At 34.8% G+C, this 18,586-nt stretch overlaps 2 protein-coding genes across 4 annotated transcripts in view; both read right to left on the reverse strand.

Annotated features, from left to right (window-relative positions):
- Positions 1 to 6,550, reverse strand: part of LOC110266265 — an 8,134-nt gene extending 1,584 nt beyond the window's left edge. For all 3 annotated transcript variants that reach the window (XM_021110581.1, XM_021110580.1, XM_021110579.1), the window contains exon 1: positions 6,282 to 6,550. In XM_021110581.1, coding sequence (XP_020966240.1) covers positions 6,282 to 6,535 — 254 coding nt within the window. In that variant the 5' untranslated portion in view covers positions 6,536 to 6,550. The remainder of the gene's footprint in view (positions 1 to 6,281) is intronic.
- Positions 10,382 to 11,752, reverse strand: LOC107616425. The gene is made up of 4 exons (XM_016318385.1): positions 11,608 to 11,752; positions 11,216 to 11,532; positions 10,979 to 11,127; positions 10,382 to 10,784 (listed from the first exon to the last, which is right to left on the reverse strand). Exons 1-4 carry the CDS (start codon positions 11,750 to 11,752, stop codon positions 10,382 to 10,384), a joined length of 1,014 nt encoding a protein of 337 aa, XP_016173871.1.

Genomic DNA, 18,586 nt, shown 5'->3' on the forward strand with positions numbered 1-18,586 from the left:
ACGGTGACGGCTCGGTGGTGTGGTCTCCCTCCAAGGTCCGAGGACGACGCGAAGATGGCGTTGAGGCGTGGTGCAGCGGTGGCACGACTTCTCTGCTCCCTCAACTCCGCGTTCTTTCTCTTATTCCCAAATCTCCTCTCTTCTGTGTCAGTAGCAGCGGCAACGGTGGTAGTGACGCCCACCGCGCCACCTTCCCTTCTTCCCCCTCTCCTTGCTCTCCGCGGTCCCCTTCCCTCTTCCCCTTTTCTTTCTTTTTCTTCCTTTCTTTTCTTTCTTTCTTTCTTCAGTTGCTGTGTTATGTGTTGAGTGTGTGTTGTGTGTGTGTGACCGTGAGTGAGAGAGGGTGCGGCGTGTGTGTGTGTGTGTGTTAGTGTGGGTAAGGGTAGAAAATTAGGTTTAGATAAAATTAGGGTTATGTTAGATATTTTATTAAAACTTTAGGTGTAGTAGTGTAATTTTATAAAATAAATAAAAGATAGGATAATAATTAAAAATAAAATTAAATATAAAATATTCATCTTTAAAATACCTTTCAATTACAAATTTGTAAATTAGTTTCAATTAAATGCTAATTAAATAAAAACTGGAGATAGATAAATTAATTCTCCTTTATTTATAAAATAAAGTTAAAAATATAAATATTTAAAATTAAAGCATATAAAATATTCACTATTTTTCAATTATAAGAACTCTAAATAAAAAATAAGAGTTTACTCAACTTTTATATAAAAATCTCTAAAATATAGTCTTAATAAATATAATGCATCATAAATAATTAATTAATAACTTTTAAAAATTTAGGGGTCTTACATCCTACCCCACTTATAAAAATTTTTGTCCTCGAAAATTGACTTAATATACAAATTACTAAAATAGTTTTGAATACTTTAGAAAAGCAGAGGTCTTGGCAGATATATGTATATAATTTTCCCAAATATCAAATAATTTGTAAAACTTAGGTGTAAGGAAAAAGCGTGGTTTAAAGTAAAAGTGCCAAGATGGTTCAAAACAAGAATGTCACACGGGTTACTAACCAAAACTTGAAGCACAAGAAGGTACAAGTGTTCCAGTTAGGTTTTTGCAAAAACAAAGCGGTATCTAGATAGCAAAAGTTTGAAAACAGGTTGACATAAACAAACAGGATAACGTCTGCATACAGACCTCGTACCAACTTCAAAACTTCAACCTCCCAACTCCATCAGTCACTTCACAACCTCCTAACCCGTCACAAGCCTAATCATCCGTAACTTTTTTCAAGGAACAAAACTCTCACAACTTCTCATAATGTTGCACACTTACCACTTCACCTTCCATATTCTTAAACCACTTCTTAAAGAACCAACGCATCGCATTACTATCTAAAGGTTGCACGTGACATTAAATCAATCCCCGAGTTTAATCAGAAGGGTACTAAATCTTAGTAAAAGGACAAGCGACCAGGACAATATCCACAAGAATTTGAAAGAATTGTTGGGGTCACAAGTAATCGAGGATGTACAAGGAATGAAGAGGGTCGGAAAGAAAAATCAGTTTGACAACCTCAGGAACGACCCTCGAATCAGAGAAGACCGATAGGAACAACAAAAGAAAAATCAGTGTGGTAGTTTGAAACAAAGTCAAGCTGAGTTAAAGAAGTATAAAATCATAGAAGAAGATTAACTAGAGTCAGTGATGACGCTCACAAGGTTTAAAAATTTATGATTAAGAATACCTTCTAATACATTTGAATATAAAGAATGAAAAAATTAAGGAAGATCACCTCATGCTCTAGAAGAAAAGGTATACAACCCACATTTTGCAAAAGGATGACAGAAACATATATCAAAACTGCAATATGGCTAAAAGAAAAATTAAATTGTATTTCTCCGAATAGTTTCCAAGTAAAAGGCAGAATAGGTGAGGCTTGAAAAAATGAAATTCAATTGTGTTAAGGCCAAAATAATGTCTCACCATTCTCGAAAGACATGTAGGTACTAAATCAAATAAAGTTGTGCAATGGAATCGCGGCAAGGTTGGAAAGAGTCAAATTTTGTTGGAAAGGAAAGTCTGGGGTAAAATTTTAAACTACACAAACTTTCAAAGTTCATATTCAAACTCCATTTAGAAAAGAAATTTCGAGGTAAAGTTTTCTTATAGGTTAGTAAAGGAAATAAGTGATGCGTTGTAAACAAACAGGTTTCTGCTAAATAAGGAAGCTTTTTAAAACTTCATTTAAAATAGCGCATGCCAACTTTAAAACAACTTTGTCCAATTTAAAGAATAGCTATGGATGGAATTAAGCGAGAAAAATTGATTTAAAATTTCTTAAGAAGGGACTCCAAAATTTGTTTTTAAAAAAAATTCACATCAAAACTTCAAGAATACACTTGAAATTGCCATCACCTAGGGACATTCAAGCATATTAAGGTGTACCGAAAAAGAAATCAAGTTATATGAGAAAGAATCTTAAATCAAGGGAGTTCAAACAAGATCCACAAGGCATGAAACATCAAACAAGCTTTCAATCGATCTAAAAGAATACAAAACTCGTAAGGAAAGACAACTCAATCAATAGTGAACTTTTGAGAAAGAACCACTGACTAAACAAAGACAAATAAGAGGATAAACGGTGCACTTAATGGAAACGAATTTAAGTTGACTTGGATGAGTATGAGATTCACAAGAAAAGGAAAACTAAGACTAATGGTGACGTTCACAAAAGTTAGAGAGTAATTAAAAACAGAATCAAATATGACATTCACAAAAATGAAAAGCTTAAGAAGGGAATTGGTCCGTTCATAAGAAAAAAGACACGAGTCCAACATTTTCAAAAGAACAACAATTGTATAGACAATGTGTTATACTATACTAAATTCAAATTAAAAATAAATTAGGTGAAGTTTATTAAACGAGAATCAACTGGAAAGAGACAAAAATCTTTCTTTAAAGAATATCTAAATACATAATCAAATAAATATATTTGTAAAAGCTATAATATAGTTGTTGGAAAATCAAGTTGTATTTTTAAAATAAGTATATTTTCACAAACTAATAAAAGAACTGGCGAGGTATTGGGAGTAAATAATTTTTAACTGCATAAAGAATTTTCAAAGTTTTATTCAGAGAATGTTATATCAAATCAAAAATGATTTTATAAAGGCTTTAAGAATAATGGTTGTAAATATAGTCAAGTAAGAGAAAAGTTAAATCACAACTCTTTTAAAAAGAACTCGGAATAGGGGCTTAAAGGAATACACTGCATCAAAACAAATTCAAAATTGTACCAAATAATACATGGATCAAGAAAAGAGTTCAAACAAAGAAAGATAAACACACCAAGGACGTTAAGCAGACATATGCGTCTAGGATCAAACGAGGGAGCATATGAACAGAAGAATAAGATTGAAGAAACATCAACTTACTTCCCAAAAGAAATAGCAATTGAGGACTCTAAAGTAAACTTATAAGAGAACAAGTCACATGGCATCAGTAGAAATAAGACACTTAACCGAGTAACTTTGAGAAATAGTTTCTAACGTTCTCAAAACCCACGATTCGCATTATCTGTGACTCGCATATCATCTATGATAACCCATTGGTACTTCCATATACATAATTCACTAGTGTTAAGCCAGCCAAACTTAATACTAGGAATTATGTAAGGCAAGATTAATGGCATTAATCAATAGACCGTCATGTGCATAAATCTCGAATTCTCGTTATCTGAACGAGACCTATTACATGACAAATGCTCAGAACATGCAATTAAAGCATAGTCGGTCCATTCCTCAGGCTCTACAGGAATGACCGCTCTGATACCATCATGTAACACCCTCACTATCAGAATGTCACGCTTCTGGCTGCGCTTCTCTGATGGCAAGAAGTATTACGACGACTTCATATAGTTAATAACAAAATAGGAGCCTTTGACTCGAAATCGTATCACTGTTCTTTTTTGAAAAGCGGAAAAAGAATACTTTTTAAATAAAACAAAACAAATATATACATGTACAAAACTTCTTACTCAAATAACTTATACATATTATATACATACAAATCATACAACTCCTATCCCTCTTACATAATATAATATTGATGGCAAGGGGTAAATAAATAAAAACTAAATATCATTATCGACTAAGCGAAACGCAATACAACCCTTCGTGAGCTTTTTCATCCGTCTCCTAAAAAAGATAAAGCTGTAAGGGGTGAGAATCTAACCACACGGTCTCACCACAGAGTTTCAGAATTGTCATAATAAGATATTTAAAGAGAAATCTATTTTTAAGCTCAGTGATTATTGTTCGCCCTTTGAATATTTTAAAAACTAACAACTAGTCATCTAAAAACCTTTCTCGAAAATCAATATTTAAATATCTAGAAATCTAAAACCTTTCTTTTCTTATAAGGAAATCTTAATCATAAACCAACCACGCAATCAATCAATACAATCATCAATTCAGCACCAAAGCTCATTCTCAAAAGTAGCACACCAGGACAAACACAAGCAAAACAAACAAGGAAAGCACAGGTTTAGGTAGCAGTTACAGCAAATAGTTCAGGTCGCAGGTAATAACAGTTTAACAATTAGGCAAACAAAAACAAATTCAAACCCATGCAAAGCATACAAATGCATATGATGCATGCCTATACTATGCCTAATGAGCTCATCTGTCGGTTATACAGCCAACCCGACAAGCCTGATTTGCTAAACCCTTGGACTGTCCCCCGACGTGCATCCCCATGAGTCTATGCATAGTTTTTTCTCATATATATATCAAATCGCTCAATAGGAGTACCATTCCCGGGAGTTTATAAGTGCCCGGTTACCCTTACGTCGTAGGATCAACAGAGTATTGAGTCTCAACCTGGAGTAAGTGGTGGCAAGCCACTGCGTCTATCCAGGGAAACTCGTGTCTCAGATAATTCAAATAAATAAGCCATATGAATATTTCAATCATAATTCATCAATATCCATATCATTCTCAATATTATCATCATTCATCAGTTCATATCTCATTTCCAAATTCATTCAAGAATATACTTTAAAATCAATTCTCATAATCCTTCACTCAAATTCAATCATCATCATCCATCCTCCCATTCCGTTCTTCAACAACCCCAACTCAAAATATAATTTGTTCTTTTCTAAATAAATCAAATTTAAAACTTATAATCTTTAAAACCAAATCTTTTTAAATAACTATTCCAAACGAAACTTTCAATTTTTATAAAATTTCGGCAACATTTCCTCTAAAACTCGGACATTGCCACCTTTTTTGGGTCCCATCCAAACATTCCTCAACCATCCTCAATCATTTCCAAATCTCAATCATTTTCCAAAATTCAACCAATTCTAATAATAAATCTTTTTTCAAAGTCAAACCAGCTCCAATATTAAATCATTTATAAAATCAAACCAACTCAAAATCAAACCGCTTCCGAAATCAATTCATTTTTCATATCTCAAATCATTTCCAAAGCCTATTCATTCACATTATTAAATTAACTCCAAAACAATGAAAAAAACCACTTTTTCATACGATTCAACTAAATACTCTACAAACCAATTTCTCATCAATAACCGCACACCACTCAAACAATCAGTAATTCAGTCCAACAAACAACCACATCCATAAGGCAAATAAAATCACAGAAATATATTTTTCACTTCATTATCTATTTATAACAATTCTGTAATATAAAACAAGTTTTAAGAAAACCCCTACCTCGACAAGTCGAAACACATAAACCTTTTTCCTCGGCCCGAAAACTGCAACAATGACAACTGTGACCTTAGTTCCACTCGCTTCCGCCACAACAGAAGCAACCTTAATCACAACATGTGGCCCCGAAGACTAAATCCTAAAACATTAACGTCGCAGGAATCTTAACAACATATAATAGAACAGCAACTGAAATAGTTCAAAACTGAAACAAGGAATAGCTTACCGTACTAAAGAGGAACAACTAAACTGAGTAGCCGCAACGACAACAACACTCGCTATAACAGCGGCTCAGAGCAAAGGTGGCAGCAGCGGGATGGTGGCTCCAACGGCAGTGTACAAAAGAGAAACTCGCGATGACTGTATAACCTGACGTAGACAACCTTAGCAACAACTTACGATAGAACCAACCTAACAGAAAAGAAGATCTGAGGCAAGATTAGAGCTTACCAAGTAGACCTAGGCTTTAGTGGCGGTTTCTGGTGGCAGCCGCGGCGGCGTGGAGCTCCGGCGACGCAACAGCAAGCATAAACGGCGGCGGGCAGATCGGCGAGGGCAGCCATCCTTCCAGCAATGGCGACTGGACCCGGCAATGGCAACTGAAATGGCAGTGGATCTCGACGGCAGTAGAAGCTCGGCCACCCACCTCCAGGAGCGGCGACGGAGCAAGCGACGGCGGCTAGACGCGGCGGTGGTGGCAGAACCGGCCTCCTCTCTCTCTTTGCACACTCTCTCTCTCTTCGTGGTTCTGTTGCTCGACAGCAGTTCGGTGGCGACGGCTCAATGGCGTGGTCTCCCTCCAATGTCCAACGACGATGCGACAATGGCATTGAGGCGTGGTGCAGCGGCGGCGCGACTTCTCTGCTCCCTCAACTACACGCTCTTTCTCTCCCTCCCAGATCTCCTCTTTTCTCTGTCAGCAGCAGCGGTGATGGTGGTAGTGACGCCTACCGCGCTGCCTTCCCTTCTTCCCCCTCTCCTTGCTCTCCGCGGCCCTTTCCCTCTTCCCCTTTTCTTTCTTTTTCTTCTTTTCTTTTCTTTCTTTCTTTCTTCAGCTGCTGTGTTATGTGTTGAGTGTGTGTTGTGTGTGTGTGACCGTGAGTGAGAGAGGCTGCGGCGTGTGTGTGTTAGTGTGGGTAAGGGTAGAAAATTAGGTTTAGATAAAATTAGGGTTTAGGTTAGATATTTTATTAAAATTTTAAGTGTAGTAGTGTAATTTTATAAAATAAATAAAAGATAGGAATTTTATAAAATAAATAAAAGATAGGATAATAATTAAAAATTAAATAAAATATAAAATATCCATCTTTAAAATACCTTTCATTTATAAAATAAGGTTAAAAATATAAATATTTAAAATTAAGGCATATAAAATATTCACTATTTTTCAATTATAAGAACTCTAAATCAAAAATAAGAGTTTACTCAACTTTTATATAAAAATCTCTAAAATATAGTCTTAAATAAATATAATGCATCATAAATAATTAATTAGTAACTTTTAAAAATTTAGGGGTCTTACACATCTGGTAACTGATTGCATTAACTGTTATAATAGAGGTGTATATAACTGTATTTCGGTGTATTTCAAGTGAATTTGAGTGTAATTGGTGATCTTGTTTTGCTACTTTTGTAATAGGGGTGCTCTTTCCAAGCAAAGTTAATTTTAAAGAGTTTACTGAGGAGGACAAAGAAGTTTATAGAAGCTTCTAAGGCAAAACATTGAAGCAATTAACAGACTTGATGATGAAAATAGGTGTTGACCGTGATGAAGATCAACTTACGTTCAAGAGGGCATTCATCCTCCTCATTCAAATGTCGTTCTTATTGCCGATAACAATAAACAAGATTTCTCCCATCCACATGCCTCCGATTTTTTGTGTGGACACCATACGGAATTGGGGTGGCCATATCTTCGACTTCCTCATCAAGGGCATAAGTGAGCACGTCTTAAAAAGGAAAAAATCAGTTGATAGCTACCTCTATGGTATGATAATTGTATACTTTCACGAATCTAAACACAAAAACAAGACGGCATATGCAATCCCTGGATTACCCTAGGTGATGCATTGGACTAAGGAGTTACTGCTTGAGAGGATAGAAGCTGAAATTAAGGGTCATACGGTAGCTGAATAAAAACATTTCTTTAATTCCGATGTATTTCTTTTTGTATATGATGTAAACTAATGTTTTACCTTTTTTAGGGCATTGTCAAGAGGGCAAAGCTGAAAGAAAAATTGACGAGAATAAAAAAAAAGAAGGAAAAAAGGAAAAGACACAAAAGAATAAGGACATTTCATCGGAAAGTGATAGTGGTACTTCCTCTTAGTCTGATTCTGAACAAGATTCAAAGGAGCCACCAAAAGCAAGAAAACAACCAACTATAAAAGCAAAAAGGTAAGTATTATTTTTAAGTTTATTTCGTCGTTTTTACTATATTTTTTGCCTCATGACTGTTTGTTGTCCAGAATGATATACAAAAAGAGGAAGCAAATTGTTCAGGATTTATCTTCTGAAATCCAAATTGAATCTGATGATGAGTAAGATTCTCAAATTATCATTGGAATGCTATATTTTCTGTTTATATCAAAATTTTATGTATTAACAGAATGTTTCCAATTTATTGTCAGAAGTGAAGAATTGGAGCGAATAACAAAAGAAAAATCGAAGAAAAAAGTTTAGATTCCTACAAAAACGTATACATTGCTTTAGGGGGGTATTTAATCAATTTTGTTGTGTTTGTTTGATTGATAATTCTTTAATTTTCAGGATGCAATAAAAAAATCACATTATTGAGGATTCATCTTCTAAAAAAGAAATTGAATCCGATGACGAGTAAGAGACATTTTAAAGCTATCTTTTCTTTTTCATCAAAATTTTATTTGTTAACATAATTTTATTTGTACTGTCAGAACTGAACAAACACAAAAATTTTTAAGAGAAGCAAAAAAGAAGAAAACAAATGACAAACCTGCAAAAAGGTATGTTGCTTTTCGATGTATTTTGGCAATTTTACTATATTTTTGGTGGCTGATGATTGGTTGCTTTCCCAGGATGCAGGAAAAAATGACAGATATACCAGAAGGTGGGCTCTGCTCCACAGAATCTCACTATGATTGTTCCCAAATGTAAGATCCTTTATTTGATAACATTTCTTAAATCCTGATGTAACTAATTATTCTAATTTTACTGAACAATGTTTATTTTGCCTTAGAATGCTGGATGTGTACTTGGTAAGTAAAAATGATCCTGTCTTTCAAACACAAACAAATCAGAGCAATATAAATAAACCAAGTGATAACATATAATTTCTATTTCTATTGTATTTCCTTAATTCTTGTGTTACCATGTTCTACTTCTGATTCTGTATATATTTTTTTTAGAAAAAAAAAGCCCTTTAATGATTTATTCAAGAAAAAAAAAACTACAACTATGTAAGTTCTCATAAAACAGAGGTTGTGTTTCTATGCTTGAGGTGTATTCTGACATGATTTCAGTGTATTTAAGGTTGGGGGAACAAGAAGAATCGTACAATGACCCAGCTCAAGAAAAAATAATTGTTCTTCAAAAAGAGATACATTCACAATCTGAATTGCTCGATATGTGAGTTTTCCAACTTAATTTCAACCTTCTATTCTTCTATTTTAAAAAAGTTTATTAACTTTTTATTTTTCTCTTCATTAGACTTCCACTTCAAATATGTGCACCTCCATCAAAGACAACGACATCAAGCCCTCTGCAAAATCAACCAATCCCTGCAAATTCTCTCAGCGAGGAATTTAAAGAAGAAAAAAAATTAATGCGTAAGAAATAATGCTTTTAATGTATTTGGTTTGTCTTTGGGTTTATTTGTTCATGGTTTAAGGGTTTAAATATCTTTTATATAGAAGTGTATTTGGTTCTTATTTTAGTGTATTTCTTTTGAATTGAGGTGCAATTATTTTTTTAATTTAATTCTTTTTCTGTAATTCTCCAACACTCCACAATTTCATCAACCTGCTGAAAACACACCAACAGAGCCAATAGCTCCTTCTAAAATGTAAATTCTACACAATATAGCTCTCTTTCAATATTTTTGTCTATTCTTATACTATGTTATATGTTACAATGCAGTTATCCACCCCCTCAATTCACTACAGCATTAAGGGAAATTTACTAAAATAAAACATTTGGCCTCTAAATTTAACAGAATATAACTTTTGCATAATGGATACCAAAATAAAACTTTCCCATAAACCTTGTAAACCGCAACAGGAGACCCACAGTTTACAAATGAACGTAAACCGCTACAGGGATCTCGCGGTTTACGTTGGAAGAGCAAATGAACAGAATCCGCGGTAGGGGTGTCGCGGTTTCTGTGTGAATGGTGAATGGGCAGAAACCGCTACAGGGGTCCAGCGATTTATGCTTTGGCATAAATACGCGTTAGGGTGTCACGGATTATTCAGTTTGAGTCACTTTCATATCTTAGAGAGAGAAAGAGACGTTTTCTAGAGAGAGGGAGAGAGGAAAGTGTGGGTTTCTTGATTTTGTTGGGGGCGAGACTATGGCGGACGAACGCAGTCTTTACGGGCTCAACAGTGTTGTGCACGTTGCCGGCAGCAGAAACAAAGATGTTAGTTTTTTTTAGTTATTATATTTCATATAATATTTTGTGTAGTATCCGGCTGCGGTAGTTAGGATAAGAAAAAGGCCCACGACTCTGCATTCTCCCCCTCCACAAGCGCAAATGCAACGGGCAAGATATTCGAGTTTCCATCTTGCACAATAGCCAAAAGCAAAGTCCTGCCATACTTCCCATACAGATGAGTACCGTCAATGCTTACTAGTGGCTTGCAATGCCTAAATGCCTCAATGCATAGAGGGAATGTCCAGAAAAAATGGTGAAAGTACTCCGTAGACTCATTAACCTGATCACCTACACTCACTGGAGAAGTCTTCAACAATGCAACGGTTCCCTCCATCGTTGCTTGCACCCCAAGGATCCAACGAGAGGCAACTCGGCATACGACTCTTTCCAATCCCCGTAGATCTGCAACTGCCTTCTGTTTTGCCATCCACACCTTCCTATAACTAGGCCTGAATCCATAGGTTGACTCAGTAGCTTCTTACAACACCTTCATCGTAACCGCAGCATCCGCCCTAACCAATGGAAAGATCCTCACACAAATTTTGCGTGGTGATCGAGCTGTCGGTGGTCTCTTGAAATCGACGTGGCCAAGTAAGTGTGAGGTCCGTTGTACTTTCTAACTTTCCAATGACCCTTGTGCTACCGACGTGTGATGCCAATCATCCACGTGCAGCCGTTACCAAACTCCTTGCATCTCTCATGATACTTCAGATGATCTGACTCCATCACCCGATACTGAACTCCACGACGGATGCTATAATCCTTAACACTTAACACAGCTTCTTCCTTAGTCTGGAAAGATTGGCTAATCTGAAATTTTCCAGAAGGATTTCCTTCGTGTAATCCTTGGCCTTCGAAGGTGGGATCTATGTCCGGCTACTGGCCCACTGCTTCCAAGTTCAATGCGGAGAAATGTGGCGGTTGTTGGTGCGACCCAAAGCTGGATGGCCCCTGACGTGCTGGTGCCCCCTCCCCCCGGAGTATCCTCCTCACTATCCTCCAATATGTGATCGGGCTCATTGTCCGAATCATCTTCCGGCATCACCTTTTCAACATGATCTGGCTCACCATCACCAAAAAGACCAGTAATCAAACTAAGGGACCTAGCTGTCGGTGGTGGAACAGATGGAGGTGCAGCCAACAGACAACAAGGTGCAACGACAGGAATCAAAGTAGAAGTACCCCCACCGTCATCGACTGAGGATTTGGCGCTGAAGCCCCAGAACTGTCAACACCATCTTCCAACTTGGCATACAACTCGTGTATTCTCACCTCCGGAAATCTGCATGTCTTCGTCCAACCCTATCACAAATATTTCGTATTGTACACCACTTGACACAATCACAATCGGAATCTTGTAGAACACCTTCTTTACCCACTTGGCCCCACACAACCCTGCCTTTTGTAATATACTCATCTTTAGATCTGACAAAGTATTTGTCGATCGGATAAAAACGCTCAATGGTTCTTTATCCTTGAACTTAACACCATGCCTTTTACTTTTTTTTTTTATTTTACTAGAATAGTGGACTAGAACAAAAAAACTCTCCTCACTATCCATTTGTGAAGGTGTGAAAATGACTCTCTACAAATGCACCATTCCCTCTTGTGGGGTATATATATATAGGCGAATTTGCCAAAGCATAAACCACTGGACCACTGTAGCGGTTTATGCCCATTCACCATTCACACAGAAACCGTGACACCCTACCGCGAATTCTATTCATTTGCGCTTCCAACGTAAACCGCGAGATCCTTGTAGCGGTTTACGTTCAATTATAAACTGTGGGTCCCTTCTTGCGGTTTACATACTTTATGAAAAAATTGTATTTTGGTATCCATTATGTAAAAGTTGTATTCTAGTAAATTTAAAGGCAAAATATTTTATTTTGGTAAATTATCCCAGCATTAATAATGATTACTAAGATAGCATCATTTGTAAAGCATGAATTTCTTGCGTCATCGTTCAGCCTTGGTTTTCTGAATTGAGCAGGAAGATACACTGACTCAAGAGGGTCAACCACAGTTGAGACAAGAAAAAAAATAATAGTAAGTTATGTCAAATATTTTCAAGCAGATGGTTAAGTGTTGGTTTAAATTGAGTTATTTGAGCAAAAAAAAAGTATTTTTTAAAAATAAAGTATTTTTATTAAATTTTAAATATATTTAGATATATTTTAAAAAATATTTTTATTTGAAATAAACGTATTTATGTTATCTATTTTTATTCAAATAATTTAAAACTATAAAATTTTAAATTTTAAATTTTAATAATAAAAATTATAATAAAGTCGGGTTGTTCTAGTGGTTAGCTCACTAGTCCACTTAATCAAATGTCACGGATTAATCTTTATCGATATACTTTTAAGTGGAACTCAGATTCATAACGAATTAATTATTGGCCTGACTTCTTAAGTTAAGAGAAACCGTGAAAAATAAAATAAAATATTGATAACATTATTTGTTATTTTTTTATATTTTTCTATGTTATCTTCTTGTCGGCTATTCTAAATTTTTAATCTATACTTTTGTCTCAATTATTGTTCATAATGGCTCCAACTTTCCAGAGAAATAATTGTTAACGGAGAAACAACTATGCATGGAACTAGATGACGAATCCGAATTAGATAATGGCGAGGCAGCGATCTGTTTTTTTGGTCCCCATGACGTACATGAATTATGATTTATGAGTTAGAAACTAGAATACCTAGTGCCACGCACAAGTAGTTTGAAAATAAATATAAGAAGATTTGTATTACATATATAGATGTTTTTTACCGTAAAATTAATTGTCTAACACACATATAAATGCGTAGGCTTAGGAGTTAGGATGCAGATATAATAACTAATTTTAATAATTAATTTTAATATACACATAATATGATTATTCATCTTAGTCACCAAAATGTGTAACCATTGAACATGGTACCAAAAAAATCGGTTTCTTTTGTTATATATTTTTAAATATTTCCAAAATTACTCGGACTACTAATCTATTTGTAATAATTATATGGCGGGTGCTATGATGACTATTATGTTGATTATAAATTTATAATAGCTATACAATTTTGACAATATTTAAGATGATTTTTTTCTATTTCAAAATATTTTTTAATGTAACGAAACAAAAGTAAAAGGTAAATATTTTTATGCGTTACTAAATTTTTATCGGAAACTTTTAATGATCTATTGTAGTATTACTAAAGTTGTATCTAATCCAAAATGCCATCCAGATACCTTCACAATCGTCCATTTTATCTTAGCTTTCCGGACCGGTTCCCACCTTACAGGTAATGCCATGTGAATTGATCGACACTGTCGTACAACGACCATATTAAATTAGTACTGCTATACATAATAAATGATGAGAAAACAACATTGATTGTTTTTTTTTTCTTTTTTTTCGACAAAAGAAGAATTAAATCTAAGATTTAACTAATTTTGTGCCTTAAAGTACATTTTAAAAATATAATAATAGAATAATTTTAATGTTTTCCCGACAAAAGAAGGATTAAATCTAATAGTAATAGATAAGAAAGTTACACTTACAAAGATGAAACAATTAATGGGCATCCTCAAGTGAGGGCTCATTAAAACTACCTCCAGAAAATCCAATTATTGATGATATTATTAGAGGTTTACACGAGTTAAATTAATTCGGGTTTAAGAGAGAATGAAAACTAACATGATAAAATTTGATCGGTTTGAATAAATTGTTTAATTTTAATTTCAGCATCTTCTCTACCTTTTTTTAACTTAATTAATTTAGCTGTCAAAAATACTTGTATATATAATATTATTATTGTTATACAGATTTTTAGCAAAATATGAGTTGGTTCAATTTTTAATGAATTTAGGAGCGAAACCTACTTATTTTTAAGGATTTCAGTTTTTAATTGTGCATCAAACATTTTTGTTGGACTAATGATAAAAACAAAAGAATGTAGAAACTAAAGATAAAAGCTACAAAGTTTGGAATAAAAAAGATACAAGAGAAACAAAGTAAATAGCAAAGTTGAAAGAAAGTAATAAATCGCCTTTGGCATGATCAAAGGACTTTAAAATTCAAATACATGGAAATCAAAGAAAGAAAGAAAAAGACGTTGAAGAGAAAATAAATTGCTGGAAAGAAAATTTGCAAAAGGAATTGAAATGAAAGTGAAGACTATGGAAGGAACTCTACAGAAAAATGAACTCTAAGCAAGATCAGAAAGTTTCTGGAGATGTGATATTGCAATAGCTTTTTCTGAAAATGAATTATAACCTCTATTCCTTCTAAGCTGTGTCTATTTATAGCCATTTTCAACCAATCAAAATTCTTTCACGTGCTCCACATACAAGAAAACCAAACATAACTGTTTCTACCATAACGATAGTGTGATAACCGTCTTCAACTGCCTTAATTAGTAGCCTCCCCATTGCTTCAATCACAGATCCTCATTTTCGATATGCATCTTTGATCAACCTAATTTGCTCATCGATGATTTTCCTTCGATCACCTTGAGCACCTTCTCGACATAGTCCAGACAAATGTCTTCGATTTGTTCATTATTATTTTTAGCCAATAAATTACCCCCTTGAATCAACGATTCCTTTCTTAAAACAAAGAATGTGTCGATTCAATAGAACTTTCCTTCTCTTTTATTTAAAACATAAAGAGAATAAAATTTAAACACAAAATGTTTAGGATCCCCAATTGATACCAAATTTTGGAAACCACTTCATTTCGTCACACCCATTAAATGCGTGTCCCATCATGCACACTTTTTCATTAATTTCGGACGTTGATCCTTTTCAATTCCAAATTATAAATACCACTCCACTAGCTTTTAACACTTTTTCAGAAAATTCCCCGTTGCGTATCTTCTCCTTCCTAGTGCCATATCCTTTCATCTTTCTTGTTCAACATCCGAAAAAAAAAACACTTTCTCTATAAAGTTCCTTACTACTCGTGATATTCAAACCCATCTACTCTCTTTCCTCAAGGTATTTTCATATACTTACCATTAACGTTTGAGCTATCAATTACATATATTTATTTCTATAAAGGAGTATTTTTCATTTCACTTATCTCGCCGCTGCTTATTTTCTAGAATCACTATAGCTACAAGTAGCAATCTTTCTCCTTCCACAAAAGGGAAAAAAACCATGGAGGAAAACCCATGCAATTGAAGATTCTGTTGATGCCGTCAATGCACAAAAAATTCTTTTCTCTTTTGGTGTTAAGGACTAAATGCATTGGTTCGTGAGCCCTTTACTTCCCCCTCTGAGATTGATCAAGTCCTTTCTTTTTTTTCCTTCTCTCCTTAGCCAAGAACTGTTAATAAAAAAGGACATTTATATGGCTCCCTTTGATGATCATACAAAACCATTTCGAAATAACTCCAAAATTTCTTCGAAAAATATTAACTATATGGCCTGGTTCAAAAGGATTGAACTAGAAAATAATGATTTTTGGACCTGATGTGACATATATGACCTCCTTCGCCTGTCTTAGTACCAACTCACTACTTATCATTGGATGATCGGAGCTACGTTATACTTTTGGAGTCAGTCGACTAATAACCTTCATTTGCCATGCGGTATGGTTTGCTCTACCCTTTTCGATGTAGCCATTATCACAGGGCTAACTCCTTCGGAGATCGATATTTCCCCTAACATGGAACCAACAAAGAAGTACAAAATCAACTGGTAAAGCTCTTCTTACGTGAAATTTATAAAAAATAACATGGGTCAAGGTAAAGACCCCATTTATGATTATGAGCACGTAGTCTTTTTATGTTTTTGGTTGAATAATGTTGTAGTTTTTTGTTCTCGAAGTGTCACCATGTAAGGATTCTATCAATCTTTTGCTGAACTGATCCACAAGAGTTGATCGACCTTATGTCTTTCTAAACTACTCTTAGGTAACCTGTATGATGAGCTTGGTCACATGGTAACAAGACTCGAAAATCGATCTCCTCTCAATGCAGGGGGGACCACTCTGGCTCCTTCAATTGTGGGTGAATGCAGTTTTTGAGAAGTTTATGGAAGTTGATGGCGTCCTTATTTCAGCTAAACAAATCATTAAAGGCATCCACCTTACATCTTTGAAACCAACTTTTCCTGGTCCCAAAATTAGAGATCTTTTTTGGGGAGTCTTTACCAGATTTTACCATGCAAAAATCTTTCAGAACGGGAAGCTTAACTTTGCATCTTTTTCCGATAAAAAATGTGGTCCTACTTAATTTCGAGCACCAAGAATTTCAAAGGACAATAATGAGAAGGTGTAATGTTCAAATGACAGAAACTGGAGCAATTATATTGCCATCCAAGTTTCCATTACTGGCATTCCTATGTACAAAAAGGACCAATATTGAGTCACTTTACATGCTCTTCATTTTGTGGCTCGACAAATAAAATTTTCTTAAGCCTTTCCAGCTCCATTCGGTTCAAAATTATCAAGTCAACTGGGCCAAAAAATCTACAGCTCCATGTCACTTATAACTCGAGAACTAAAGCACAACAAAGGTCATCGATCTGAGTACGAAGCAATTGAATTTGTCCCGAGTCGATATGTGACCAAATCTTTTCTTGTTTGGTGGAAAAAATATTATTCTCAATACAATCGCAGCCTTGAAGAGATTCTTGAAGGTATGTTGATTTGCTCAAGCATGGGTGAAAAGTCTGCCATCATTGCTGTCTCGAAGAGGAAAGCAAAATCCTCGAAAGCTCCAAGAAAAAAATTGAAAGCTTCGAAAACTTCTTATGCAGCATCAAATTTGGTAGAGGTATCAAAACAAACTATTTCTATTACTTTCTTACTTATATTTGCAATTAAGGTTATCTAAAAAACTTTTCATTTTCTTAGGCTAAATAACAACACATCAGCAAGTCTGTCGAAACCCCTTTAGAAAATTCAAATACCAAAACTTCTCCATCGAACACTAGAGGTTTCGAAGCTGACTCTGAAGATATCTCTTCCAGTTCTCACAACATTGCAGATTTTGAAGCTACCAAGATATTTGCGCTTTCTTTTTTCATATATGTATAAAAAGAAAAAACTACAACCTCTTTATCGAAAAGTTTGTATGCAGGAAATGACTCCTTCTCCCAGGAGAACTAGTACCAGCGTCCCACCATTCATCAATTATCTTTTACATCTTCCAGAACTAACTCGATCCCACCAATCAATACTGAGCCAAAGAAGACAAAAGATGTTTAGACAGATTTGTTACAAACTGGAGTTGTCATCGAAGCTCCATCGACCACACATGATGTCATCGTGGATACTCCTTCTGACAGGGTCAAACTCATACCCTTTGCACAAGACCCAATTCCCCACATGCTTCAAACTGGAGGTGCAGAAGTCAATAATCAAAGGGAAGAAACTATCAATCTCAGTCAGGGTGATGACGTGTTGAGTGAGCTTTTTGGAGTCATCTCGAAGATCTCCAAAGACAAAGAAACCAAGCTATCGAGTTCTGAGAACAAATTAGTTCATTTAGATTAGAATCTACAAGTTCCTAACCCTCTTGAAGGCACACATGATCCAAATGTGACAAAAAATTCCATTGATCCTAATATTCTTGATCTCCTTCAAAAACTAAAACTTTTGCTTGCCAATCCTGTTGATGCATGGTTCTCACAAGATGGTCTTGATGCTGCACTTAACTAGATTTTGAGTCCAATATTTTCCTTCAAGATCCTTCTGATCATATCAAATCACTTGCATTTTTTATCAATCACATAAAAAAACTTTTCTCGTGTCAGAACGAGCTTGAGTTCCATCAAAAGGAAATGAAAGAGGTTAAAGATCGAAGTGACAAGGTTGAGATTTCCTTAGCTGATAGACAAAAGAAAGTCTTAGATTATGAAACCCATCTAACCGAGACTTTTACCGAATTGAACCAATGATTAATAGGGCAAATGAATTCGAAAAGAAACTTGCTAAAATCAGGCAGAATAATACCCTTCTCTAAAAATTTCTCAAGAAGCCCCAAAGTATAAAATAATTGCTGGACAAAAAAAGTCCTTTCTCCAAAATATAAGATTGATCGTATCTATTTATAAGTCCCATAAATTTTGGCCTTTAAAATTACATAACTTTTTAAATCAAAGTCTTATATTCTTACTTATAAATAATAATTATCATGATTATTAGATTGTGTTCTAACTCTAAGTTTAATATATATAAAATAAAAAATTATTTGAATTTTTTATTTACATGAATTCTTTATCTTTTTTTAAAAAAACTTTTTTATATGTACAA

Source organism: Arachis ipaensis, chromosome B09, assembly GCF_000816755.2.
Source record: "Arachis ipaensis cultivar K30076 chromosome B09, Araip1.1, whole genome shotgun sequence".
In the NCBI taxonomy this organism is placed as follows: domain Eukaryota; kingdom Viridiplantae; phylum Streptophyta; class Magnoliopsida; order Fabales; family Fabaceae; genus Arachis; species Arachis ipaensis.

Excerpts from the sequence above, each read along its gene's own strand:
- LOC107616425 (XM_016318385.1), bottom strand. The coding sequence starts at position 11,752 with ATGAGTATATTACAAAAGGCAGGGTTGTGTGGGGCCAAGTGGGTAAAG. Across the intron at positions 11,533-11,607 it reads AGACATGCAGATTTCCGGAG|TCGATGACGGTGGGGGTACT; the intron begins GTGAGAATACAC and ends CCAAATCCTCAG. Across the intron at positions 11,128-11,215 it reads AACTTGGAAGCAGTGGGCCA|ACTAAGGAAGAAGCTGTGTT; the intron begins GTAGCCGGACAT and ends CAATCTTTCCAG.